The 27727-nt window shown below is 38.1% G+C and overlaps 1 protein-coding gene across 1 annotated transcript in view; it reads right to left on the reverse strand.

Moving 5' to 3' along the window:
* Window positions 1-17651: 17651 nt before the first annotated feature.
* Window positions 17652-27727, reverse strand: part of LOC126174955 (replication stress response regulator SDE2) — a 47550-nt gene continuing 37474 nt past the window's right edge. The window contains exons 5-6 of the mRNA XM_049921425.1: window positions 23278-23374; window positions 17652-17936 (exon numbers count right to left, since the gene is read on the reverse strand). Coding sequence (XP_049777382.1) covers window positions 17792-17936; window positions 23278-23374 — 242 coding nt within the window. The 3' untranslated portion in view covers window positions 17652-17791. The remainder of the gene's footprint in view (window positions 17937-23277; window positions 23375-27727) is intronic.

The raw sequence follows: 27727 nt of genomic DNA on the forward strand, positions 1-27727 counted from the left end.
ATTGCATATGGCAAAGATTACCCAAGAATGCTTTTGTAGGACTAAATACATTAAACGTTGGTGTACGAGATGTAGTGATATGTTTCAATGACGGAGTGGTAGGAAGGTTGGAAATCCTGAGAAATTTAAGCATAAAATGTGGCTCTAATATGGAACATCAATTGCTTGCCTGTGACAGACAATGAGTGGAAGAAGCTGAAAGGTTCACTATTCAGGTTACTAAAGAAGCAAAAAGTGCTAAAAGGAATGCCAAGAGGAAGCTTGAAAATGATGAAATGCTGCAGGATGAAGACTATGCTTCAGGAATGTTCTGAGGCACAGTTTAATCAGATTCATATCTTCATTCACAATTTCCTGGAAGTTGTATTTTTCAGAATGCATGTACAAATAAATGTTTCCTGAAGTTTATAAGGCATTGCTCTAATTGTTTCCTGTAACTTGCAATAGTCCATACTTATGTGGTAGACTTAAGCTTTATTGCAGAATCAACTACATCATGGAAAAAATAACACTTTTATTAGGAAAAAAATTATAAAAATTAAAATGTAAGATGCAATGTTTTTTATCCTTGTAATACAGATAATAGGTGGAATTAAATAGGTCTAGTACCTCAGCCATCATGTCATGAATATCTGGTAAAAATTTGGTCTCCTTCAAATGTGTAACATTGGAGTAAATGGTGCCTCAAGTTGAGGAAGCATTTTGGAAAAAAAATGCATCAATTTCTTTGGATCAATTTCTTCAGGTTCAAAAATATTCAAAATACTTCTAATTTGTTTAGAAAGTGTTCTGCATTACCTGATACCAACAAAAAATCTGTAAAACATATTCATTATAAACAGTGCCTGAAAGAAATAGGTGTTGATTTTTACATAATATTGAGCCAGAAAAGTATCCTGTATCCTTGAAACAAGAATGACATTTGTTTTATTGTAACCTAAACTAGAGGACAGATCATGTAGTAAGTTGATTACAGCCCTCATATGTTGATATAAAACATGTCCTGTTGTTAAAATGTGGTGAACAGATGTCTGTACACCATAAGCACTGCACATTGGTGGGTCCTCTTACTGGGTGAAGAAGACAGTAAGTGCCCTACCCACAGATGCAAGACAATTACTTTCTCTCTCCTCATCATGAGGATGAATCCCAAGGCCATGTTGTCTGTATCACTGATTGCAGCTCATTGTTCCTCAACCACAGTCACTCTTCCTCCCAAAGATCAAGATCCTTTGTTTCAGCAATAAGACAACTCCATTTATGGGAGCAGCACATTGAGAAACTGTATTTTCCATGCAGACATCCTTACTTTCTTCATTTGCTGCTTCTTTACCATGAATTCCCTTGTCTGGTACCCAGCAGAATGACACCTCACTTCCCTGCCTCTGTAGAAGGCAAATGGAGTTGTGGGTCATCTGGACATGTTTCTCTGCTGGGTATATACAACGGATAGCCCAAAGGGCACTTAGGGTGTTTGTGCAGGTGATTCAGCATCACACACTGTGAATATATTAGGTAATTCTGAGGACATATTCAAGAAAAAACACAGCACAGCCAGTGGAATTTCCCTGCTGAGAACATTCACTGTAAACTATAACATCGCTGCACTGGCCAGAAAAATTCTGTGAAATGTGGGTTTAAAAACATACTCTCTGGTACAATTTTTTCTGAACACTGACAATTTTTCTGGGTCTCCATATTAGCCAGGGTAGTGAATGAGTCTAACATTAATAAAGCACAATAATATGGTCTGCATTAAGTGCTACTAGGTCCTCCTTCATAGAAATCTCAAATGGCCTCTTTGCTCACATCCTGTTTATGAATATTTGCTCCATTGGAAGGCAAGCAGCAACGGTATGAGATGCTGGTGGCTACGGGGTTGAGAATATCCTGCTCACATTTCTCATCATGAGGATCTGCCCTCAGAAGACAAATGGTAGCTCACCAGCCTCAACACACAGGCTGGATATCAGACTAGTTTATAAGCACTATTGCCAGCCTAATTCCTTCATGGTGACAGCATTAACAGTTTAAGATATGATGAGACAGCTGAAACATAAACTGACTACCTATCAAAACCTGGCCTCCCTTTTGAGCCCTTTGGTAGCAAAATTTGAACATCATATTTGAAATTCAGAATATTTTATATAACTGAAGAATCTGCGTCTCAAACCAACCAATGTATTAGTGAGTTCTAATGTGGTCTTTCTGTCCACAAGAGTGCCTCTGGTGGATTCATTACAAGTCATGGGGAGGGGCACCTTACATGTTTTCAAACATTTGCTTACCTCAACATAACTTTTATTTAATGAACAATATTTTGAGCAAATGGACAGTGTTGTTGTGGCTAGCCTCCTGTCTCCCATAGTAACCAAGCTTTTTATTGAAGATTTTAAGGACAAGGCACTTTGTCAGTGGCTTTGAAACCTATGTGCTTTTGGAAATATGTGGACAAAACCAGTGTGGTATGGCCTCATGGAACAACAACATTTCCTTCATTTTTGAAACATCGTAACTCCATCCATCCAAACATCTGCTTCATCATGAAAGTGGATAAAAAGAGAGACCTCTCCTATCTGGACATCATTGTTCATAAAAAAGAAGAGTGTTCCTTGGACCACAATGTGTTTTGCACACCAGCATGCACCAATCTGTATCTAAGAGCTGTGAGCTGTCATCCACTGTCCCAACGCAGTATTATAAAACAATCTGGTTCATATGGCTAGAGCTATGTCAGATCCACAGAACTTATCAGCAGAGCTTAGCCATCTCCACTTTGTGTTTCTCCAGAATGGGTACTCTGGTACATAGATTCAAAACATTCATAAAACTTATGGGAAGGCCAGCGGGTCACTTTGTTGACAACTGCCAATATTTCAACAGGCAACAACACTGTCATTTTTAAGGTGAAACTACAGAAAGTAAGCACTGTCAAGGTGAATTGAAATCCTCCATTTGCAGAGCAGTTCTGAGAGAAAACACACACACACACACACACACACACACACACACACACACACACACACACACACAGTAAACACTAGTGCCAACAGTCTCTCTCTCTCTCTCTCTCTCTCTCTCTCTCTCTCTCTCTCTCTCTCCAGAATTGCCCTGCAGACCAAGATTTTAAACTCACCTGCACAATGCTTACTTCCTACAGTTCTGCCTGGAAAATGATAGGATGGTCACCTGTCAAAATGCCAGGAGTTGTCTTCCACCCTCCAACATAAGTGCAAACAATGCTAGGTTCCATTTACTGGTAAGACCACCTATGTCTAATGAAACAATGAATATATAAAATCCCATGCTGGTATGGGAAGGCTTACATTGGCCAGATGTGTCATACTGTTAAAGATAGATGTGATGAACATAGATGACACATCATATTAGATCAGCTGGATAAATCTGTTATTGGTGAACACTGTCCTGACACGGGACAGGGCATGAACTATGGAAAGACCAAGATTCTTTTGTCTGCCTCCATATACTGGGACTCTATCATTAAAGAAGCAGTTGAAATATGTGTAAATAATGACTTTGTTAATAGACATACAAGTTTAGCTTATAAAACTTGGGAACCAGCACTGGTGGCACTAAAGCATTGTCAGCTGCAAGTATATGAATACAATGAGTCTGCATCAAATTCAGGACACTTAAGCTGGGCACCAACACTCTGCTCATGTGCATATGCTGAGTCTACAACTTGCAGCTGTGCTTGTCCCATGCCGTGCATGCAAAGACCATGGACCGTTTCTTCAGCAGGGACTCTAGATATTGATTTTCTCCACAATTCATTTATGATGATGATATAGTCCCCATCCCTTGGTGCCCGGGCTTTTCTAGAAAGTCAGTGCATAAATTGGTGAACCACAACAGCAATGCATTAGTAATCATCTGAAGATGACAAGCAAGTGTCTAATGGAAATATTGTGCATTTTTTACAACACTATCTGATGGGACACTTGCAAATCATTTGGGGAATAAAAATATTCAATTTGCTCCCACAAACTGTGGCATTGGCATTTTAATACATTTAATACCTTTAGGTATATTCTTCAGGTGTGGTAACCATGTCAATCTGTCATCAAATGAGAGACCCAGAAAAGTTTTAAAATTGAGAAAAGTGTAACTCATATCAAGAATAGGTAGGTTAAAAGGGCGAAAGGAACAATTAAAATCAACACAAGCACATTTCTCTGAAGAAAATTTAAAATTTGTTTTATTTGCCCTTTCCTCCAATCATCTTATCATTTGTTGCAGCTGATGATTTTTAGGTTGTATGTCACAAGCATAAATAACTTTAGGGAATATAGTGATAAGTTTATTGTTCATGCAGTATAGAGGCCAAGTTTCTACGATTTCCTAGTCTTTTTATATTGTATACCTTGACCTGTACCACATCCCTGAAGGTTCCTCATCTTGGTGGATGTACAGATCATGATGAATGAATGACTGATAGAGGAATAACAGAATCTATAAAGTCCACAAACAATAAACTGTGAACAGGAGACTTAACTGTGTCCATAATACCACTGAATGCTATAGGAAACTGTAATGCTTCAAACATATTGCTGAGGCACACCAGCCTCCTGCTCAAATAGCTCTGAAAGAACATCACAGACATTTCTGAAGAGGAATCACCATATGAATACAGGACCACTGCATGAAAGACACATTATTTGTATCCACAGATTATGTGGCCTGTAATTTTTAAAAAAATGTCATGATGATCTCCCCATCGGCAAAAGATTCCAGTCTCCCATTTGGATCTGCCAAGGGAGAGGTAACTATGAGAAGAAGTTTGAATAACCAATAAAAGGACAACATATTATGAGTCAGAGTGTAGACTGTCAGAAGTTTGAATGTGGCTGGAAAGCTAGAAAACCTGGAAACGAAAATTCAGAGATTCAGTCTATAAATCATGTGGATCAGTGAGTTGAAATAGAAGGAAAATATGGATTTCTGGTCAGACAAGAATAGGGCCATATCACTAGCAGTAGCATATGTTGTAATGGGAGTAGAGTTTGTCATGAATAGGAAGGTGGGGTAGAGAGTGAGTTACTGTGAATGTTACAGTGATAGGATTCTTCTCGTCAGAATCAAAAGCAAATCAACACCAACAACAATATCTATATCTGTACTCTGAAACCACCATCAGATGCATGTCAGAGGGTATGTCCCACAGCACCAGTTATTAGGGTTTCTTCCCGTTCAAATATTAATGTAAACATCACAAGTTAAGGTTGAAAGGACAGAAAAAGTGTGTGAGGACATTGAACAGTTAATATAGTATGTAAAGGGTGATGAAAACATAACAATTATGGGCAATAGTCACTTTCAGGCAAAAGAAATCTACTAGTATCAAATATTAGCCTTATTTGAGGAAGAAATTTCAGAGAATGTATATTTGGATCACGGCATTGTATGGAAATGACCCATGGATTGTAGGAAAATCAGCAAAAAAGAGAATTGAAGTGTTTGCATGTGGTGCTACAGAAGAATGTCAAAAATTATGTGGACTGATAAGGTAACAAATGAGGAAGACCTTAGTAGAATCAGAGAGAAAAGGAACTTATGCAGAATACTAACAAGAAGAAGGGACAGACTGATAGGAAATCTATTGAGATCTCTATGAATAACTTCCATAGTGTCAGAGGGTGTTACAGAAGATAAAAACTGTAAGGGGAGGAGAGAGATTGGAATATATCCAACTACTAATTCAACACATTAGGTCCACTGCTGCTCTGAAATGAAGATGTTGGCATAGAATAGAAAGTCATGGCAGGTCACATCAAACCAGTCGAAGATAGATGACCACAAAAAATAAAAAAAGGAATACACAGCTCTTCTGACACAGTACAGCTTTCAACAGCTTGATCCCTGGGACAGGTTGCTGTAGATTTCCACAACACGTTAATAACTGTTTAGCCTCATCAACATGCAGCAAATTTTTGTGTTAGAATCAATTAGTGATATGTGGATGCACCTACTCTTTTTCCATGAGTGCTGCAGCAAACACTGTTGCAAAGATTAGGGGTTGCAGCGATTTCGGTTCAGTGTATGATGCTTGCTTAAGTCATATTTGGTTCCTAGATTTTCTTTTCTTCTCTGAATACCATACACATATTTACTGCTCAATGGATGATTGAAGAGAAATCAATTGAGGCATATGTAGTTTCTTCAGCGTGCATGGCGTATCACTCTTTCACACACAGCCTGACTTTCACACCCCATAGCGCTTTTTCTACATTTCTGGCCATCATTGGGCTGAAAATGTATAGTTTTACTTGTGGTATTACGAACTAAGCTTTAATACACTACTGGCCATTAAAATTGCTACACCAAGAAAAATGCAGAATATAAACGGGTATTCATTGGACAAATACATTATACTAGAACTGACATGTGATTAAATTCACACACAATTTGGGTGCCTAGATCCTGAGAAATCAGTAACCAGAACAACCACCTCTGGCCGTAATAAGAGCTCGGATGGCGTGTACAGATACAGCTGCCCATGCAATGTACAGATACAGCTGCCCATGCAGCTTCGATACCACAGTTCATGAAGAGCAGTGACTGGTGTATTGTGAAGAGCCAGTTGCAGTCGTAACACATCTGAAGTGTAATGTCTACTGTCCAAAGTGTCGTCAATGCAAACAAGAGGTGACCGAGACGTGTAACCAATGGCACCCCATACCATAACGCCAGGTGATACGCCAGTATGCCGATGATGAATACACGCTTCCATTGTACATTCACTGCGATGTCGCCAAACACGAATGGAACCATCATGATGCTGTAAACAGAACCTGGATCATCCAAAAAAATGATGTTTTGCCATTCGTGCACCCACGTTCATCGTTGAGTACACCATCGCAGGCGCTCCTGTCTGTGATGCAGCGTCAAGGGTAACCGCAGCCATGGTCTCTGAGCTCATAGTCCATGCTGCTGCAAATGTCATCGAACTGTTCGTGCAGATGGTTGTCGTCTTGCAAACGTCCCCATCTGTTGACTCAGGGATCAAGACGTGACTGCACAATCCATTACAGCCATGCAGGTAAGATGCCTGTCATCTCGACTGCTAGTGACACGAGGCCATTGGGATCCAGCACAGCGTTCCGTATTACCCTCCTGAATCCACCGATTCCATATTCTGCTAACAGTCATTGGATCTCTACTAACCTGAGTAGCAATGTCGCGATACGATAAACCACAATCGCAATAGGCTACAATCCGATCTTTATCAAAGTCGGAAATGTGATGGTACGCATTTCTCCTCCTTACACGAGGCATCACAACAATGTTTCACCAGGCAATGCTGGTCAACTGTTGTTTGTGCATGAGAAATCACTTGAAAACTTTCCTCACGTCAGCACGTTGTAGGTGTTGCCACCGGCGCCAACCTCATGTGAGTCCTCTGAAAAGCTAATCATTTGCATATCACAGCATCTTTCTCCTGTCTGTTAAATTTCGCATCTGTAGCACGTCATCTTCGTGGTGTAGCAATTTTAATGGCCAGCAGTGTATGATCTGACGAAACTGACCAATGTAAACGTAAATGATTTTGTTTTTCTATCATTACAGTCAATCGACCCATTACATTTTGCACTTCAATGACTTCTTTGTCAGCCCATAACTCCCTAAGCTCTGTACTGTCTATGTACCTGATGCCTCTGCATTTTATTACAACTTATGGTGTAGTTCAGTCACAATGTTGTACTTGTCCAGCTATTTTGTCCTCAAAGGGTTGGTAGCTTGCTGTTATGTCACCGTTTTGAATAGTAATGATCCATTATGTAGTGGCTTAACAGATCTGAAAGTTCAAGCTGAACTGTCAAAAGCTTTTTTGGGTATTGAAGGCCGAATCATTCTTGAAAGTACCTTCTCATCTTATGGCAATAAAGACATTTTGACATGCCAGTGATGCACTGTTATAATGCAATGCCTCTACTCTGGAGAATGGCTACTCAGGGTATTTACCCTCCCGTGTTCTCTTTGTTGGATGGATGCCCAACAGACTACCACAGCTGCTGGGAGTGATGCTTTGAGAATTTGTTGATGCTGTAGGATTCCCGCAAGCAACTAGGAGATACAAAAAGTCCACTCACACAAAGCCCCACTTGTTAAGGTGAGCCTTATACAACTGTGTTGCAGCAAATTCCACAGAGGTTGCCTGCTAATAACTGTTTAGTCTCATCAGCATGCAGCATATTTAAAAATTGAGATATTCTTTATAAGTATTTACACCATCCTCGCGATCTGAATAGTTAAGTCAAGATCCCTGTACCACTTGACAGACATTCCACCACCACACCTCACAGTGGTCACTGGAGCATTCCCAGAGTTTTATGTTTACAGAGGTTGGCAGCACTCACCAGTCCCCAACTCAGGAGCCAAGTTCCCTGAGGTACTCACTATTTGGCATGATTCAGAAGTCAATATAATGAAGAATTGTGGTAGTGTACCAGAGATGTAAATTATCTAAGTGGACTTACATGTCACCAAATCCCTTCCTTTGGACATTGCTGCAGATGTTCGCCTGAAATCACCACATAAAACTTAGTACCATCAGTTAAGTAGCAGTAATTTGTATAGCTTCTTGTAAGACTGTTGACAGCCTCTCTAGGCCTGTGGAGCTGCACACTGCACCCATTCCACAGTATCCACAGTGTTTCAGGCAACTCCAAGTCCAACTCCAAGCTCCTTCAAAATTTTATAAGTATACAAATACTGAGCAAATTTTAATGTTTTCCAGAAGGTCCTATGTTTGAAGACAAAAAATAAAGCACCCATTAAAAATCTCAACTATTTCCCTCACCCAAGTCTCCCAACTTTTTAATGCCTTCTGGGTACTTTCATGACTGTTTCTTATAAACGGATGGTAGTAAGAGCACTTACTCAACCAACTAGAATCTTATTTTCATTCCAGATGGAGTACTGTACAGCTTGTTCGTATCTCAGACACTAACTGGCATAATAATTACCTTTCTGTGCTCTGCCATTTGCTTTCTGCTTCCACCTAAACTAAATTCTTAAGTCCACACACTTTGCCAAATTTTGAGATTTTTGTTGTAATTACATTTAATAACAGGTTTTTATTTGCTTGACAATTATCCTGTAACTCCACAGTAAATGCTGTCCTACACTTATCTTTGTAGTATATTTACAAACATTCTTTTAAATATTTTCTTTACCATCCAATTTATACAGTTTCTTCTAAGTATCCTTCAATAATAAATGCCATTGTACATCTTTCTCATTTCTAGGAAAATTTGGTTTGACCTCTATCTTTATAAGTATTTACTTCAGATAAGTAAGTTTTGTACTGAACCACCCATCTTGCTTATCAGCAGTTACATAGTACTAGGTCTTAATTGTGTGTAATGACTTGGATGTTTTGTGCTCACCTCTTTTACAAAATAACTCACATTATCCTGTGAAAGGCACATACCCACAAGTCCGTTATATGGTCTGCTTCCCAGTGTTCCCACAACTGATGAAAAAGGAGTGACAGATGCTGAATATTGCTTCCAACCCTGACCCCCACCTCTCTCTCTCTCTCTCTCTCTCTCTCTCTCTCTCTCTCTCTCTCTGTCTGTCTGTGTGTGTGTATATGTGTGAATTTAAACATTCAGTTCAATCATAATGACCGTGTTCTCCTCCAATATCATGTCTCTCACCTTTCCCTGTGGGACCAACTTTCCCCTCTGTACAAAATCTAGCTTGTCATATGAAGCTTAGTGGCCACAGAACTAATGCAGGAAATCTGGAGTTTCCGTAAATCCTTACAAAAACTGAAAACATATTTCTTTAGAAACACCTGTTATAAAGTGTCAGTACTTATGCTTAATAGCGCAAAAATGTGAAAAATTTTGATTTTTTTAATTATTGGGTAATTCATTAGATTGATTCTTTAAGAATAACATTGCAAAGCTTCATAATCAAATTCTGGCTAGAAATACATTTTTAAAAATTTGTTTGGGCATCTGCGCCTGACACGCCCCCTCTTTCTATGCCATGATCCACACCGTCTCTACACTAGAATTTTTTTGTGCTTTACTTTTTCATTCCCACAATTGAAATGAACTACAAAAGAGTCCAGAAGGCTGCGAGAAAGATTATCTTTGCTTGTTCCTTTGTTTACAACATGGTTTTTTTTAATAGTGCGTGCTACAAACTTTTTCCAGTTTTCAGTTTTGCATAATGGGTTGTAACAGTGGATGCACGTTCAGAAAAACTGTAGAAATCTCAAATTTCACGTTAAAAGGGACAGAAAATTTAAATAACTGTGTTACAGATGCTGCTGCTAAGTGTGAAAAACATTTTTTGACAAAGTCACCGAGTTCATCGAAGAAGAAAATTAGTGAAGGAATTAATGCAGTGTTTGCCTTGGTTTGCCTCTTGCAGACTTAGATGTTATAACACCAACTTTTAGGTACCTAGCGAATATTGAACTGCTGAAAAAAAGTCTACAAGGGAAAACACAGAATACAAATGAGACCTACAATCACCCAATATGGATGCATCGTCCAAAAATAGTATTTGTCCTCAATTGTTGTGAAGATAGCTGCATGTGATGCCTGTCTAAGTGTTCAGTAGCGGAAATGTAGGTTGTATTAAGTGCCTGCAGAGACTAGGATTCCATCCGTGTGCATTCACACAGAAGATACTCAGACAAATCAATGAAGCGCAACTGAATGAAGCTCAGGCAGCAGAAGAAAAAACTGCAAAAGTTCGCTAGGCAAAGGGGGCAAGGTTAAGAGATTACTCCAGGAAGACAAAGACGAGAATAAAGATTATGGATATGGACATAATTAGTTGCTAGAGGTATAACAATACAGTAAAAATTGAAATAAAAACTTTATATGCAAATTGTCGTAAGCTGACTCTTTTGAGCTATAATGTACCTTTTCTCAGGAACTATAAAAGCTGAAATTTGGCAGAGGTCTTAAGAATTACTTACTAAATAATCCTGTGCAGCACTTTTCCATTATCTTTCCTCTGAGAATAGTTCTCCTTTAAAATTTGAGAAAAACAGAGCAGTCCCGGCTAACACAAAACTGAAAAATTAATTTCAAAGCAACTATGACCTTAAACAAAAATCTTTTCCACATGTTTTATTAGCCTCTTATGCAGACGTAAACTATGAAATTCCAGTTTCATTTGCAACTGCCGGCTTTCTCAGTGTATTTCAGCTATGAAATCTTCATGGGTTATCAACTGAGTGGCGTCGTCTTCTAGTCGCAACATTTCAATGGATTGCGTATCCATCATCTTCACCTGAAGATCATAGATGCACAACCCACTGAAACATTGCGACTAGAAGACGTCACTTGGCTGATAACCCATGGAGATTTCATAGCTCCAGTTTTACTGCTTGATTAGCTTAAGAGAAAGGGTACATTATAGAAACAATGGTAATTAAAAATTCACATCCTTATAAAACATATGTCAATCCACATTTTCAAACAAAAATTACAAAGAATATCAAGCAGTATGTTATACATAACAGTCTCAAGTTTTACTATTTTACCTGTAATATTTTTGGAAATATATATGTTTAAGCACAAGAATGCATTTGCCCTACATCATTCCTTAAATCAAACAATGGAAACTCCAGCTTGAAATGTCAATAATCTCAGGAAAAGACAGATTGATACTTACCATAACGATGAGATATTAAGTTGCAGACAGTCACAAGTATAAGATACACATTATTTTTCAGCCATGGCTTTCATCAGAAAAGGAAACATACACATACATTCATTCACATGAGTAAGCACACTTCAAGCACACATGACTGTCATCTCCAGCAGCTCGGACCAGAATGCAACTGTCATGCAGAATGGTTGTAGCAATCTGGAGGGGACAAGGAAGGGGAAGGGATAGCAGTGTACAGGTGGGGAGCAAGAAGAGTGCTGTTTGGCAGAGCATGCAGGTACTAGACTGTCAATGGGTGGAGTGTTGGGAGGCTGTAGGGCAGGGAGGTAGGGAAGCGGGAGAGGAGGGGGCAGATAGGGAGGGAAAAAGGAGAGGAGTGGGAAAAGGGAAAAGATGAGTGGGTGCGTTGGTAGAAGGCAACACACAAAGAGAGTGGTAGATAAGAATAGGGAGGAGCTTACAGGACAGAGAAGGGGGGGAGGGGGGGGACTGTTAAATGAAGGGTGTGGAGACAATATGTTGTTGTAGGTTGAGGCCAAGATAATTTCAGGAGCAGAGAATGTGTTATAAATCCAATCTGCACATTTCAGAAAACCGGGTGATGGAGTGGAAGAGCCATCAAGATTAGTTACCAATACGTGAGGCAATGATGTAACATTTTTAATGGGGATTCTGTTCTACTGTGATTATGGAATATGATGTATGGTTTTGTATGTGTGAGGTAAAAGATTCTGACACTTACAATATGTAATATGAGATTTCACTCATTCTTGAAAATGATTTATTGTCAAAATTAGGTAATCACACAATTTAAATAAAGAACATTTACACTACAGCCTACAATGAGCCATGTTTTCTTTTATAAGAAGCCTTTGTTGTAAAAAATTTTCAACTATAAAATTTTCTTTCTACATACTTGCTTCTCCCAGGGACACTTTATCTTCTTTGATTAACGTAACTAGCATATAACAGCATTTCAAGTTTGACTTCCAAGTATTGCATAGTTTGTATGGAGAGCACCGAGCACATCCAGTATGTGATGAACTCGAACTCTACCAACAAAATTTTGAAGGTTGTTCAGAGATAGTTTCTGAGTATTTTGGTGTAAGAGACCAGTTGGATTGTTACAGAGTAATTGCATTTCCATTTGTTTCTTAACCCACTTATATTTGTATGTTTTCAGTGAAAATACTTGCACAATAGTGTAAATGTCAATGACTATTACTGTGTGCCCTGTTAGGAAACTAACTTGTTCCATCCACTCACAGTACTTGCTGTAAACAACAGTAAATACCCACTTTACTACTTTTCCTCTAACTTGCATTCATCACAGCCCAGTTCTTCGTCTCCTCCTCTGCTCCCCCCCCCCCCCCTCCTCCACCCCCCACCATGTTAGTAAGCACATTAACACCCATTAACACCCTTCGGCCCACCATGTTGGTAGTACGTTAACAGTGATACACAGCAGTAAATGATGAAGATTTGGCCGATATGCTGCTTGTGTACGAGTTCACTGAATGCAATTAAAAAGTGGCACAACAATGCTATGCTGAGTTGTTCCTGCAGTGATGCAATCACATTACAGTACATTTGCATCTGAGTGTCTACTTATGAAAGACCTTACTTTTATTACTGTGTTTTGGGTTGTACATTTTGGTGATTGCATATTATAGGTTTTTTAACTGTTATGAAGCATTTTCACAAAAAAAGGTAATTGGTGTAACAAACCAAATAAACCATAAATATTACATTATTACTCTATGGTTCTCTCATACCTAAATATTCAGAAAATATATCTGAACAAACCCCAAAATTTTGTCACTGGAGATCACGTTTTCCTGTATACATGAATGCTGCATCTTATCACCCAATGCCCATATCGGAACTAATTAAAATTGTTAGTTTCATTTATGTACAGTGAATCAGTTTTAACTTTAACTTATCTACTGCATAATACTTAAAACACATATAACATCATTAAAAAACTAAAATTCACATTTCAGTAATTTTGAAATCTGTGTAACTGCTACAAAGTGTCCCAATCTAAAATGCCTCATGCTACTATACTGCAAAATTTCACACTTTGCTACAAAACTAAATAACTATGTAGCTCAAGTCATTACAGTCAATGTTATTTTGGTGCTAAAAGTCTGAACACAATGAATACCACTATTTTATGAAATAATTAGCCATTTCATGGAACGCAGAAATGCTGGGATAGTGCTTCAAATATCAGAGAGTTACAGATGATTTTACACACACCAGCTATGGCTAGTTACATTGTCACTGTTTCTGTGTGGTATAGATTAGATGTAGGGATAGCTTGAGATAGTGCACTCCATACATAAAACACAAGTAGTTAACAGAAAAAGTAGCCACTGAGATCCTAAACACAATGAAAAAACCAATACTACATATTGCTAAACATATGTGAAATATTTATGGATTACAATATATATGGTTATACACTACAATGGTTGAGGGGATTGCTCATAAACAAGATGAACACCAAACCACAATAGAGCATACACAGACTTGTTGCCATATGACCAGTCATCAGACTGCCATCTTGTAAGTCCCTACAACTGCTAAAATAGTTCACACTATTTGCCTGTGAATTATTTTGCTAGTAATAAAAAGATAGAAGGGTGGGATGGTGGAGATCAAGTGAAAAATGCAAAGTAGGAATAGTGTGAAAAAGAGCCACTTTGAACAGCATTGAAGGACTGTGTAGTGTTGTTTACAGAAATTTAAATTGGAGTGATGACTGACATGTATATTTCCACAATTTCTCTTGCAGAATGTACGAGTTGGATTGTCAGATATGAGCTTAACATAAAAATGGGGGATAACTATTGTAAACTACAATCTTAACCCATTTCTGCCTGAATTAAGTTTCAGTTCTGTCTTTTAGAAATAAGATATTTATTGATTCACTGTCATCAATGAGACTACTACAACAAGCTAAACAACAGGGCAATTAATAATTTGAGCGACATAGGGTGTAACATATATGTCACGCTAGGCAGATCATACATTTTAAACCGAGTGAGGTGGCGCAGTGGTTAGCACACTGGACTCACATTCGGGAGGACGACGGTTCAATCCCCAGCCATACTGATTTAGGTTTTCCGTGATTTCCCTAAATCATTTCAGGCAAATGCCGGGATGGTTCCTGTGAAAGGGCATGGCCGATTTCCTTCCCAATCCTTCCCTAACCCGAGCTTGCATTCCGTCTCTAATGACCTCGTTGTCGACGGGATGTTAAACACTAACCACCACCACCACCACCACCACATACATTTTAAGTGTAACTGCAAGACAGTAAATAAAATAAAGCAGTGTACGTCATTTACCTTATGTTTAGACAACAACATTCACTTTTTGTAATATGGTACAAAACACACTACGCACAATTCAACACGACATTTGCAGCACATTGTTCTTGGAGTTCCTTTGCAGTTTTCAGCAGCACAACATCTTTTTTTTCTGTGGCACCACAACTAACAGATGATTTTTTTTTTAATCGTATCTGATGCCATGCAGCACTCTGCCTCGATATAGACTACCTGCAGGGTGACCAGGACCTCTAGGATTGTTCCATTGGATGTCAGGTAACATTTCACAATGTAGCACCAAAACTGGAGCTGTGGCATATTCGTATCTCTCTTTCCGTAGAGGAGCACACATTATGTACAGACACATCCCGTAGACATGTAGAAATTGGCCACCATAATTTCTCTCCTCTGATACTGACTCTATATAACTTTAAATATTTGTCCATTTGGTCAGTTCCCCCGAATTTTTGGTGTATTCTCCAATAACATGTGGTCACTGTACAAGTATTCTTTTCTTGTTTTGAATATCGGCCCACAGAGTTCACTGGATTGATCCCATGGCTGGTCGAAGCAACTGTTACTACAGAACTTTCTAGCCATCTGGCAATAATGATTCCACTTTCCTTGCTGCTCTCGTAATCAAAATCTCCTCTTATTCCTTTTGGACATTGTCTTAGAGGGTATAAGTTGACATTCTTTCAGCAGCTGATTCTCACGAATAGTGCCAGTTGCACAATAACCTCGTTCTTGTAGGTGAACCAACAATGTTGGTAATGTAAACAGATTGTCAAAATAAAACCTGTAGGCCAGATTTTTACTTTTATCAGGAAGTGGATCAATCATTTGAACCAAAAGTGCAGCACATTTTCCAAATGCTTTCTTGTACATTTCGTTCCTTTGTGGATCAGTTTCCTGGAGTATTTGAAAATCCACTGGATAACACATCTGTGTTTAGGTACCATGCTTTGTACCCAAATCTAATGGGTTTACCTTTCACAAATTGTTGTCATTCAAGCTTGCCAAAATGCTTTATTATGCTCTCATCATAATCCAAATCTTGCTCAGGCTGAAAGTTTACACATTTTATCATTTACATTGATTTGTGTGTTATCACAAGTGAATGAATCTCATAATTGTTTCGAATCTGCCTATTCTCATCACATTGTGCACAATTTCATTTCTCATGTCCAACCCTAAATCCCAGTATCATCATCTGCTAGGTAGAATTCCTAGAAAACCTTTTGTCTCTTTGAGTATTATTTTGGGATCTAGGCAGTTCTTGAACAAAACTGTATTTTGTAGCTTCAGTACTTAGAAATTTAATTATTATTCATTTCAAAACAGTTAAAAGCACTGAACTGGAGACAAGCTGCCAATTTACTGTGATCATTCTCAGGAAATAAAGTGTTATTGCTTTGCATATCCTCCCTTCTCCAATCTCTTACTATAGTTTTTGAGATCTGTAGCTTTTCTGTTTCATCTGAAATGACATTTCCTGGTTAATATCATGAGAACAGGCAGTTTCAGGTTCACCACCTAACCTATCTTTGTTGGTCAATACCACTTCTGCACCAGCATGAAATTGCCTTGGTCCAATATTATCTATCTGTCCACCACTATTTTCTTCCCTACAATGTTCATCCAATTCTACATTAACTTCAGAAGGCTCAATAAACATATCCATTGCACCTTCCTCCTCCTCCTCCTCCGCAAGAACATCCAGGATTCCATGCATAGACAGGCCTCTGGGAAAGTAGGGAACATTATATTGACTGTTCTGCCTAGTATTAACATACGGGCACCACACAATTAAAAATTGGATTTGGAACCGTAATAATGAACTGCATTTTGTGGCTAACCTATAATATAAATTTCGGCACCTTTAACATTATACTTAAGCAAAAGTTTTAAAAATTGTGTGGTATATTGCTTCAGAAAATAGTACTTACTTCTTATTCCAAGTCATAATCTTATTTGGAAAAAGTCTTCAGTTGATGAACAACCAGACACTGTCCTCTTCCTGTTTTCTACTGGCAGAAACTTACTTAAATATCAACAATAGAGCTTCCTTAACAGAGACATACAACAACAGGCATTTCAAATGCATGCACTGTTGGCAAAAAGAGAAAACAATAGATGTTATCTGACATATACGTTATGCTAGGCAGAAATGGGTTAATAGACTTGCACAACACCATGGTTACCAAAAGCAGCACAATTTCCAGAGAACAATTGTACACTTAAAATTTAACACAGGAGAAGCATTATCACCACCACCACCATCCATTTGACATCCAGTAACCCTGTTGCTCCTGCATACTACATTTTATTTGAATGTAGTACTAATGTTTCCCTCCTATAATCATATAGCCCATCATTACTGGAAACCTTACAAACAGTACCAATTAAGTTTCTAGCCAAAAAAAGGAAAATGGAATGGTCATGTTCTGCTGACAGAACCATCTTGGCTTGCTTGTAGATTGAAACCTGAACCACAGTGCTTTTAACTATGACATACAATAAGAACTCTCAATGCACCATTTAACTATGGGCAAGGGACGCATTATGGCATTAATAAGGGAGGGACTGGTAAAGAATATCCACTGAACAATACTGAATAGGGACTGGTAAAGAATATCCACTGAACAATACTGAATAATAGTTATTTTATTATTCATACAAATTCAATTGTTAATATATTTGTATAATAATTATTTTTACACATTTTATTTTACAAAAACATACAGTACAATCACTTGATTCCTTAAAAGGAGACTGATTCAATAATATTACACAGCTTGTGTTATCCTTTTGTCAACACTTAACTGACTGGAACCATTTTGAGAAGCACTTTTTGATGACGTACTGCCATCATTGTCGTCACTGAGGCAATCATCACTATCCTCAGTGTCAAGTTCATTATCAGCATCAATCCTACAGAAGGAAAAAAAATCCAAAATTATATGGAGTAATAGTGAAAGTTTATCTATTTTCTATAGAAAATATATTATGGAACATTGTAAAATCTAGGATGGACTGTAACAATATTATGAAAAGGATATTTACTACTAACCATATAGCAGAGATAGCCACAGCAAAAAGACTGTCAGAGAATGAGATTTTGGTCAACAAAGCCTTCATCAGAGATAGAACATTCTCTCTCTCTCTCTCTCTCTCTCTCTCTCTCTCTCTCTCCCCCTCCATCCCTCCCTCCCCCCCCCCCTCATTTTCTAACAGTCTTTTTGTTATGCCTACCTGTGACTCAGCATTCCGCTATATGGTGAGCAGCAACTATCCTTTTCATAATATTGTAATAGAACACTGTTGTATTTTACCACAGAATTTGTTGAGTACAACGCACATAATTCATTAAAAGAAATCAACAGACAAAATTAAAATCTGGGTGACTTAAGTTTAATGATATGAAATATTAGGAAAAGTCTGGTTTACAGCATTATTATCACAAAAATAGAATGCAAGTGATGGACAATAACACAAAATTGCTATATGAAAACCATGAAAAGAATACAAAAGGTTAAAGTGCAAGTACAGGAGAAAGGTTAATTCTCTGAACGACAGCAGCCTGGCAACATTCTCTTGATTTCGACAATACTTACAGCTTCTTTAACAATAAGTGACATTCCTGAACATTTCAGAATAAAACTGTGAGTTCTGAAATTCAAAAACCTAAATGAATGTCATTGTATGACTCTCAATGTTTAACAAGTTCTAGACAAATAAAACTTATATAACCTTTATCATACAATAATTTGGTGCCTACCACTTCATTTCAGAGTGTTGTTATTTCCGTGCAAGTGATCTGCAAGATCTACTAATGGTGGTCAGAATGCATTTATAGTATACTGTTAAGCGATAAATGTCAAAATTGCCAGCTAATAACTGGTGTAACCTACAATGGAAAGAATAGCAAAGAAACTTCTTGTCCTTCACATGCATGTATCAGGCTGTTATCATACAACAGCAAAAATGACAGGAATCTGCAAATGATTCAAAAAGCAGTAACAGTAACCACTTCAGTCACAAATTACCACAGAATTTATTGAGGACAAAACGACACGTCTTCCAGAGACAAATTCTTTCATCAAGATGGTTAACGTTGTTCTCAAAAACCTTGGAAAGTTCCTGACTGTCTTACTTCAGGTTTTTGCACCACACACTAATAACATTTGGACAGAAATGCAACATCAATGTGCACGTTTTCTGTTAAAATTGACAGAGAGAAAGAAAATGTTATGCCATACTGTAAAAATGTACATTTTCATTTTCTTTCTTGCAGTTTGTTTTAACTACGATGGCTGAGCAAGTAAAGTAATAGACAGATTGTTCCTCCTATATACAGTAAAACTTCTCCTAATGAACACTTTCGAATAGCAGACTCCTCTCAAAAGAGGACATTTTAAAATTCCCCTGTAAAATAACTCTGGCCTTTGTAGTAAAATTCTTCTGAACAGCAAACACTCTCGCTAATGGTCATACACACTGAAATGTATCCCCCAACAATGAAAATTCGAAATAACAGACAGTGCGAAAGGAAAAGATGTTTGAAAATTAAACAGCAACAATCTGTATCATCCTTCTGAACATTTTTTATGTTAAAGTGCACACTGTTTCTGTCTTCAAGCAAGGGGGCTTATGTACTGTAGTGCTAAGACATTACAAAAACAGAAATAGTTGAAACTGAAGGAAAAGTTTGAGATCAATGTCTACAAAAAGGAAAAGCTCAGTGGTTGAGGCACGACAATGAGGTCTGCTGTTGAAAAAACACAGATCAGTGTGATTTTAAGAAACAAGGATGACATTCTGAAGTCATGGAGAGGAAATGGTAACCTTACCAGTAAATGCACTTTTCCTAACATAACAGGTTTAAAAATTCTTTCTTTTTTTTACTTTTGAATGGTTCTGCTGTGTTTGCAGCAATTACTTGAAAGTTGTTGGACCTCTGATCTGCAAGGAAGCACTCCAAACTGTCAAGGAGTTGGGACTTAAGGATTTTAAAGCATCTGTAAGTTGGCTTGTCAAATTTAGAAGCAGTCACACCATCTCTTTTCTAACTGTTGTGGTGAATTGAGGTCAGTGGATGAAAACATGTCAGATTGGAAAGAAAGGGTAACAGGAATTTGTGAAGCTTATGAAGAAAGAAATATTTTTAACCATCATGGAACTGGTCTTTTCTTCAGAACTCTTCCCAGTAAAACAACAGCCTGAAAGGTGAAAACTGTTCTGGAGGCAAAATTTCAAAAGAATGACTCACTGTACTACTGTGTGTTAATATGATAAGCAAATTTGAAAAGCCTTTAAGTATTGGTAACGCTGCAACACTCCAAATGTTTAAGGATATGACTTAAGTAAACTGAAGGTGGAGTGATATGCAAATAAATTATCTTGGATGATGAGGGCAACAATGACTGAATGGTAGCTGGCATTTGATTGAAGAATGGAAAGACAAAGGAGGAAGATGATTTTCTTTATAGATAATGCTACTTCTTCTTGTGATGCTGCACTAAAAAAATTTGAAAGTAATGTTTTTGCCACTAAATTCAACTTCATATTGCCAACCACTGGATCAAGGGTTTATTCAAAATTTCAAAGTGTTTTACTTGAGACATATTTTATCTTGAATGGACAATGTTGAATTTGGATATGAACTCTGAAAATCTATCAGAGTATTGGATGAAATTCTGTGGATTTCTTCAGCCTTAAAACAAGTAACATCCACCACAATCAACTGCTCTTTCAAGAAGGCAGGGTTCATTTACGACAGGGCTTCAGCAATTGATGATGGTCTTGAAGAAAACAACCCCAAGGAACATGAGCATGAAATTCACACTTTAGTAGAATCTGATGGATATGCCAATGTCAATGATGCACTGTTCATGGAAAGTACATCAACTAGCGTATGTGAACTCCTACCAGAACTTCATGAAGAAGGGTGTGGTGACAATGTCGAGAATGGACTACAGGATGAAGACAATGCTGACTAGGGACCAGAAAAATTCACATTTCCCCCACAATACTCCCCTCCCCGCCCCCTCCCACCCAGTGTTCAAAATTCTAATTTGTTTATGCTTGGGGCCATTTGCCACTCCTGCCTGTAGTGCCCACACAGTGCGCAACTGGAAAGCAAAATCTGTAAAATTTTTCGACTATCTTGAAATTCTTCCCCTAACGTTAAAATACAGTTACCGTACATTGGTTTTCTACGCTGAATGCCCATGAAAGTTCAAAATTAACAGTCTGCAGACTTTGAAATCATTGAATTGGGTGGAGAAAGGCCAACCCTAGAAATGCCTTAAAATGGAGATGCATTCAGGTAATGGGTGGGAAAATGCTGCAGCTTTTCAACAGAACAATCATTTTTGAAAGCTTAAAGACAGCCAAACAAAGACAACGAAGGTTATTTTGGGGAAAAAAGGTATTAAAGTTTCTGCATGAGCAAACACTCCAGTCAAAAAGTTTCCAATCGACACTTTTTTTAACAGTCCTTTTCAACGAACTAACGCTTTGTCTGTCTTCACGTGTGTGTCTAATCATTTACAAACAAAATAGTAGGTGTGAATTTTGACAAAAATAGACATGAATTTTGCAAAAAATAAGTGTGAATTTTCCCAAAAGTAGATGCCACTTTTTGTAGTTCCTAATGATGACATAACTGGACTGGACTTTATTCCAAGGTAAGAAAATTGAAACACTACTTTTCAGTGAAAAGTGATGAAGAGGGACTCAGTTTAATGTTAGTAGCTGAAACACACATTTAGCAGACAATTATAAATGACACCCTGGATCAGAAAAAAATATGATTACTTCAAACCAACCCTCCAGAACACATGAAAAAAAATTTAATACTGTATTATGCTAGTGTATGGGTAGTACTGTAGTTAAATAAAGATAAATCTTCACTAATTTACTAGTACAATATACAGATGTAATGTACTATTCTACATACAGTACACTGTATGTACTGCACTGTACAATGCATTTTTATTCTTTTCTTAATAGTGGACACTTCTTAAAAGGGGACTTTTTATTTACTCCTTGGATGCTGTTTATCTAGAAGTTTTACTGTACATTGTTTCTCAATGTATATAATTTTACCAAAAATTGTATACACAACAATGTGCTGTTTTGTTTCTTCTTCAAAGTCAGTTTTAACAAAACCTATACATATTTGAAAAGTTTTATTTATAGATGATTGACTTATGATTGGAGAGCTACTATGCAATCTCAATTGTCCAAAAATTTTGTAATGCTGCCCATTTGCAAATTAAAACTATGCGCAATAATGTCACTGAAGCTACTATATGCGCACAGGTAGCAGCTGGAGAAGCCTTTCTCACACCCCATACAACAATCATCTCAATTGATTTACACACTCAATTTAAGCGATCAGAGTGTTTTCTGCATGTTGTCCTCTCAAGAACTGGTAATTCAAAGAACCATTTCATAATCTTACCACAGTGTGTCCAAAACATGAAAACTGTTGTATACTCTGAATTTATGTAACAGTATCCTAAAAAAGTTAAAAACCTTAATAGCAACTAAAACCATATCTTGGAACAAAGGAGTCTTTTTCATTTATATTCTATACCTCCAAAGCGGTGAAGTCGCAACGAGGAGCCAAAATTGACATCCTGACAGTTCGTAGGGATACCCCATTAGGAGTAATATCCAGTTCCCATTCTTATTCAGTAATTGCAAAGCATTGCTGAAATTGCTAGTCACTTATAAATTAAACGACATATACTGTGTTCATGAAGTTTTAGGTATTGTTGCACTACACAATATGAATTTATTCTTGAAGGCACTGAGTTTATATCAATGTCAATTCATGACTAAAGCCACTGTCAGAAGTATCTATGAAGCCCCCACAATACAAACATAGACAAAGATAATTTGAAATTCCCGAAGAAACAGGTGTGGCACATCTAGGTGACTGCAGTTACTACATTATAGCTTGCATCTGCATGAAGAGTATGTGAAAAATGGCATAATGCAAATTATAAGCTCCTCTACCACGTGTGGGCACAGAGCAATGGTAAGCCGGACCTTGCTCTGGGCTTGGTACGTACTGCAATTTCTAATTCTGTTCTTTGGGATAACTGGCAAATTTTAAATTGATTGGCATAAAATGATTCAAAATTTTATACAAATTAGAAGATTTTATACTATACTAATTTCTTCACTTGAAATCTATGGCTATTCTAGAAAAGTAATTAAAAGCTGGGAACATATGTTGGAATATGATTTTCACACATACCACAAGCATGTCTTCTTTTTCTTTGGCTTTGAGCTCATTTCCTTGCTCTCCTGTTTTCTCTTCACGCCATTTCCACCACTTGTTGATGCCTTGAATCCTAGACACATGAGAAGTATAAACATGTAATTCTCAGTACACTATAAAAACAATGTACAAAAAAATACTATTAACAGAGAAGATGAAGTGCAACCACTCATATACAGCTGATGGAAGAGTAACAAAACACACACAACAGAAACTCAGCATCATACAGCTTGCTGGCAATATGACAGTCTTCTTCAAAAAAGCTATGAAGCACACACTTAATGTTAGGAGACTGATGAAGATCAAATGCACTGATCAAGTAAGGAATGAAGACACCCTAAGATGAGTCAGCGAGAAAAAATGCCCAATAAAGAATGTAATAATTGGTTGAGATCAAGTTTTACTCCTCCTTTCCCCCAAATAACAAAACTGACTATTCTTTGATGAATCAGGATCCATCCTGGCTACCACTCCCTTCTTTTAGTTCAACTGTGCGTAACATATTTTTCTCCTCAAAATGATTCAGTATGAGCCGTAACAGTATGTATACAGTATTTAGTGGAACTCATACTGTCTGCACAAACTATGTTGATACTCAGCACAGCAGCTGATAGGAGCAACCATAAAGGCATTTCCCCTTTATTATCATCCTAATCAACCACTGCACTGAGTGTCAACTTCATTTGCGCGGACAGCAATTGGCAGCCAGTCCCAGGAAACCGAGACCATCACTGGTAGAATGAATGAGAAACAGCATCTGAATAACTTTTTTTTTAATAATGGAGGCAAGTTTCGATCTGAACTACTGTTTTTGTGACCAGATACCTTTATACATTTTCTTTTAGATGTTAATATGAGTTTCGACAATAACATGAAAAGGAAAGTTGCTACTCACCATATTGCGGAGATGCTGAGTCACAGACAGGCACAAGAAAAATGCTGTCACAAATAAGCTTTCAGCCTGTAAGGCTGACACATGCACACATGCACACGCACGCACGCACGCACGCACGCACGACTTCAGTCTCGGGCAACTGCAGCCACACTGCCAGCAGCACCACCAGTGCACGATGCGAGTGGCAACTGGGTGGGAGTAAAGAGGAGGCTGGAGTGGGGAGGGGTAAGGATAGCAGGTTAGGGGTGGCGGACAGTGCAGTGCTGCTGCGGAAGAGAAAAAAGAGAGAGAGAGAGAGAGAGAGAGAGAGAGAGAGAGAGAGAGAGAGAGAGAAGAGGGCAGGTGTCTGCACAGTCAGGAGGTTATACGGAGGGCAGAGGAGAGGTGGGGAGGTGGGTGGGGTGGCGGAAAAGAAGAGAAGTAAAAAGACTGGTTGTGATGGTGGAATTAGGGCTGTATAGTGCTCGAATGGGAACAGGGAGGTTGGATGGGTGAGGACAATGACTAACGAAGGTTGAGCCCAGGAGGGTTACGAAAATGTAACATGCGCAGTTCAGAAAAGCTGGTGGTGGTAGGAATGTTCCATATGGCACAGACAGTTAGGCAGTCATTGAAATGAACGAACCGACAAACTGTGGCCAAGAAACAAGTGGACCACCCTGTTGCTGAGCACACTGCCAAACATGACATCCTTCATTTCAATTATTGCTTCACAGTCTGTGCCATATGGTTCGTTCCCACCAACACCAGCTTTTCTGAGTTGCACAGATGAGAACTTTCCCTACAATATATGTACATTCCCGTAACCCTCATGACCTCAAGCTTCATTAGTCACTGTCCTCATCCATCTGGCTTCCCTCTTCCCATTCCAGCACTACACAACCCTCATTCCACCATTGCACCCAGTCTTTTTACTTCTCTTCTCCCCCCCCCCCTCCCCCACCTCTCCCTTGCCCTCCGCCTAAACTTCCAACTGCACATGGCTGCCCTATCCTCTCTCCACCTTGTCCCTGTGTGCTCCCCAGCAGCACTGCACTGTGCGCCACCCCTACTCTATTATCCCTCCGCCGTCCCGCCCCAGGCTCCTCCTTATCCCCACCCAGTTACCACTCCCATCATGCACTGGTGCTGCTGCTCATGGTGTGGTTACATTTGCCTGAGACTGCAGTCGTGTGTGTGTGTGTGTGTGTGTGTGTGTGTGTGTGTGTGTGTGTGTGTGTTTTTTTTTTTTTTTTTTTTTTTACGAAGGCTTTACAGGCTCAAAGTTTTATTTGTGACAGTCTTTTTGTTGTGCCTATCTGCGACTCAGCATCTACGCTATATGGTGAGCAGCAACTTTCCTTTTCATACACTGTTACATTCCATCCTGGATTTTCTATTGTTTAATACGAGTTTCGAGTATTTTAAATGAACAGAAGTTCTTCAAGCTTTGCTTTAACAGATGGAAGAGACACATGGTTGTTAATCTCGAACTTGGTCTTACAAAATATATAAACACATGCAAAAATATACAACATATATACACAATTTACTGTGAGGGTATTTCCCACAACTGTACTTTTACTTTTACCTTGTAACACATTGTCACATTGAAATGCCTTTGATTGACACATTTTTTTTTATTTTTTAAATAATTCTGTGTATTTTATGATGAAGGAATCCTGTTTACAACATATCAATGTACTGGCCACTGACCTGTGCACATGTGACGTGACAGACTATGCAACTTTCTTCGTGTTATCCTCCATCTTTTTATGTTAGTTTTATGTAATTTTTACCACTACCGACAAACTGTACTGTGTAGCACTATGTTGTTTTAATGTTATTCGTAGTACAACTGTTGGCATTATTTATAGTGTTACACTTATAATAATTTTTTTACATTGAGCAATTTTCTTTCTGTGAGTTTCCTAAACTTGTTTCTGAAGGTGATTTCCTTGTCAGTTTAAAACTGCTCATGACTAATTTACACACAGTGATCCAAATTGTGTTTTTCACTCCTTTAGACGCAGTACTGAGCATCTGTGTAGATGCTGTAAGGAGAGGTGTGTCTTGTGGGGGCATACAGAGATGCTTAATCATATGCAAGCCTATGAGTCTACTTCTATACATTTCAATGAACTAATTTTAATAAAACTGTACACAACAATGTTATACAGCGACAGCAGTTTACCAATTTAATTTCAAGTTAAAACCTGCAAAATTTTCTGAGGTATAGAAAATTAGCTAAACCCCCAAATTTTCTGTAGGTAATAATAATATACTGTTTACTTGTAATTAGAATGTGCGTACAGTGAATAGGAAATGTACATGAAGAATGAATCGGGAATTGGTGGGCCAATAGGAATGTGAGTTTGTGCATAATGTTGTGCAATAGTGGAGTTGGTCACTGAGTGAAAGATATAGTGTAAAAAGAGCCAGTACTGCATTCAATGTACTTTGTGAAGCAAAGTTATCAAGAAGTCATAATCTAGTCACCAAAGAGTAAGGTTTGTCTGGAGTGGCTCTGAAAAGTAATATACTACCAAACTGTGTTTTGGTGAGGTACACTGTGATTGCTGACAGTATGAAGTAAACATGTGCAATGATGTCTGGTTTGGATAATGTTTCTGAGAATTTATGTTGTTGCTGATGTAATGCATCACACAGGCATCAGTTCGAGACATCATTTCAATACTAAGTAATGAACTCTGTAGTATTTTTGGTGTGTATAACAAGTTACTGGGCATCACGTAAAATTTAGACTGTTAGTTAACTTGACTTTCATGATTTATTACCAAGAGTTAGTGGATTCAATATAGATACATACTGTTATTGTGACTGTTATATGAATGATCTGAGGAGTACAATAACAGCTCAACAATTAAACCGTACTCTATGAATAGTGCATCAGAATTGTACACTTGCAGTTATAGTATGGGCTTGGTAGTAGCTTTTTGTGACTTCAATATTTTAAAATATAGATCAGTTACTCTTCGAAGAATTTATGTCAATTAGTAAGGAACCTAACCCCAAAGTGTGGTGTCAACTTTCTGAAAAATTATAGTTAAGATGATGTAGTCTATAGACAAGTGAAACACAATTAGTTCTTCGTAGCTTTTATTGTCTGGGATACTTCGTGTGTCACCACCAATCAGATCGCTGAATGTGTGGAGCTTACCGAGGTAAGTGACACATTCTTGCAGGGACATTTTCCAAAAGTAACAACAGATTTGTGACCCCAAGAACCTCTTCATTCGTTATTTCATCTACCCATTTAACCTCCAGCATTTTCTGTAGCACCAAATTTCAAAACCTTCTATTCTCATCTTGTCTGTACTGCTTACCATCCATATTTCACTTTCATATACAGCTACACTCCAGGAAAATACGTTCACAAAAGACTTCCGAGTACTCAGATTTGTATTATATATTAAAGAATTTCCCTGTTTTAGAAACACTTTTCTTGCCGCTGTCAGTCTGAATTCTACACCCTCTCCATTTCTGCCATCATCAATTATGCTGCTGTCCAACAGAAAAACTGGTCTCCGA

This window comes from Schistocerca cancellata, chromosome 1, assembly GCF_023864275.1.
Source record: "Schistocerca cancellata isolate TAMUIC-IGC-003103 chromosome 1, iqSchCanc2.1, whole genome shotgun sequence".
NCBI classification, from domain to species: Eukaryota; Metazoa; Arthropoda; class Insecta; order Orthoptera; family Acrididae; genus Schistocerca; species Schistocerca cancellata.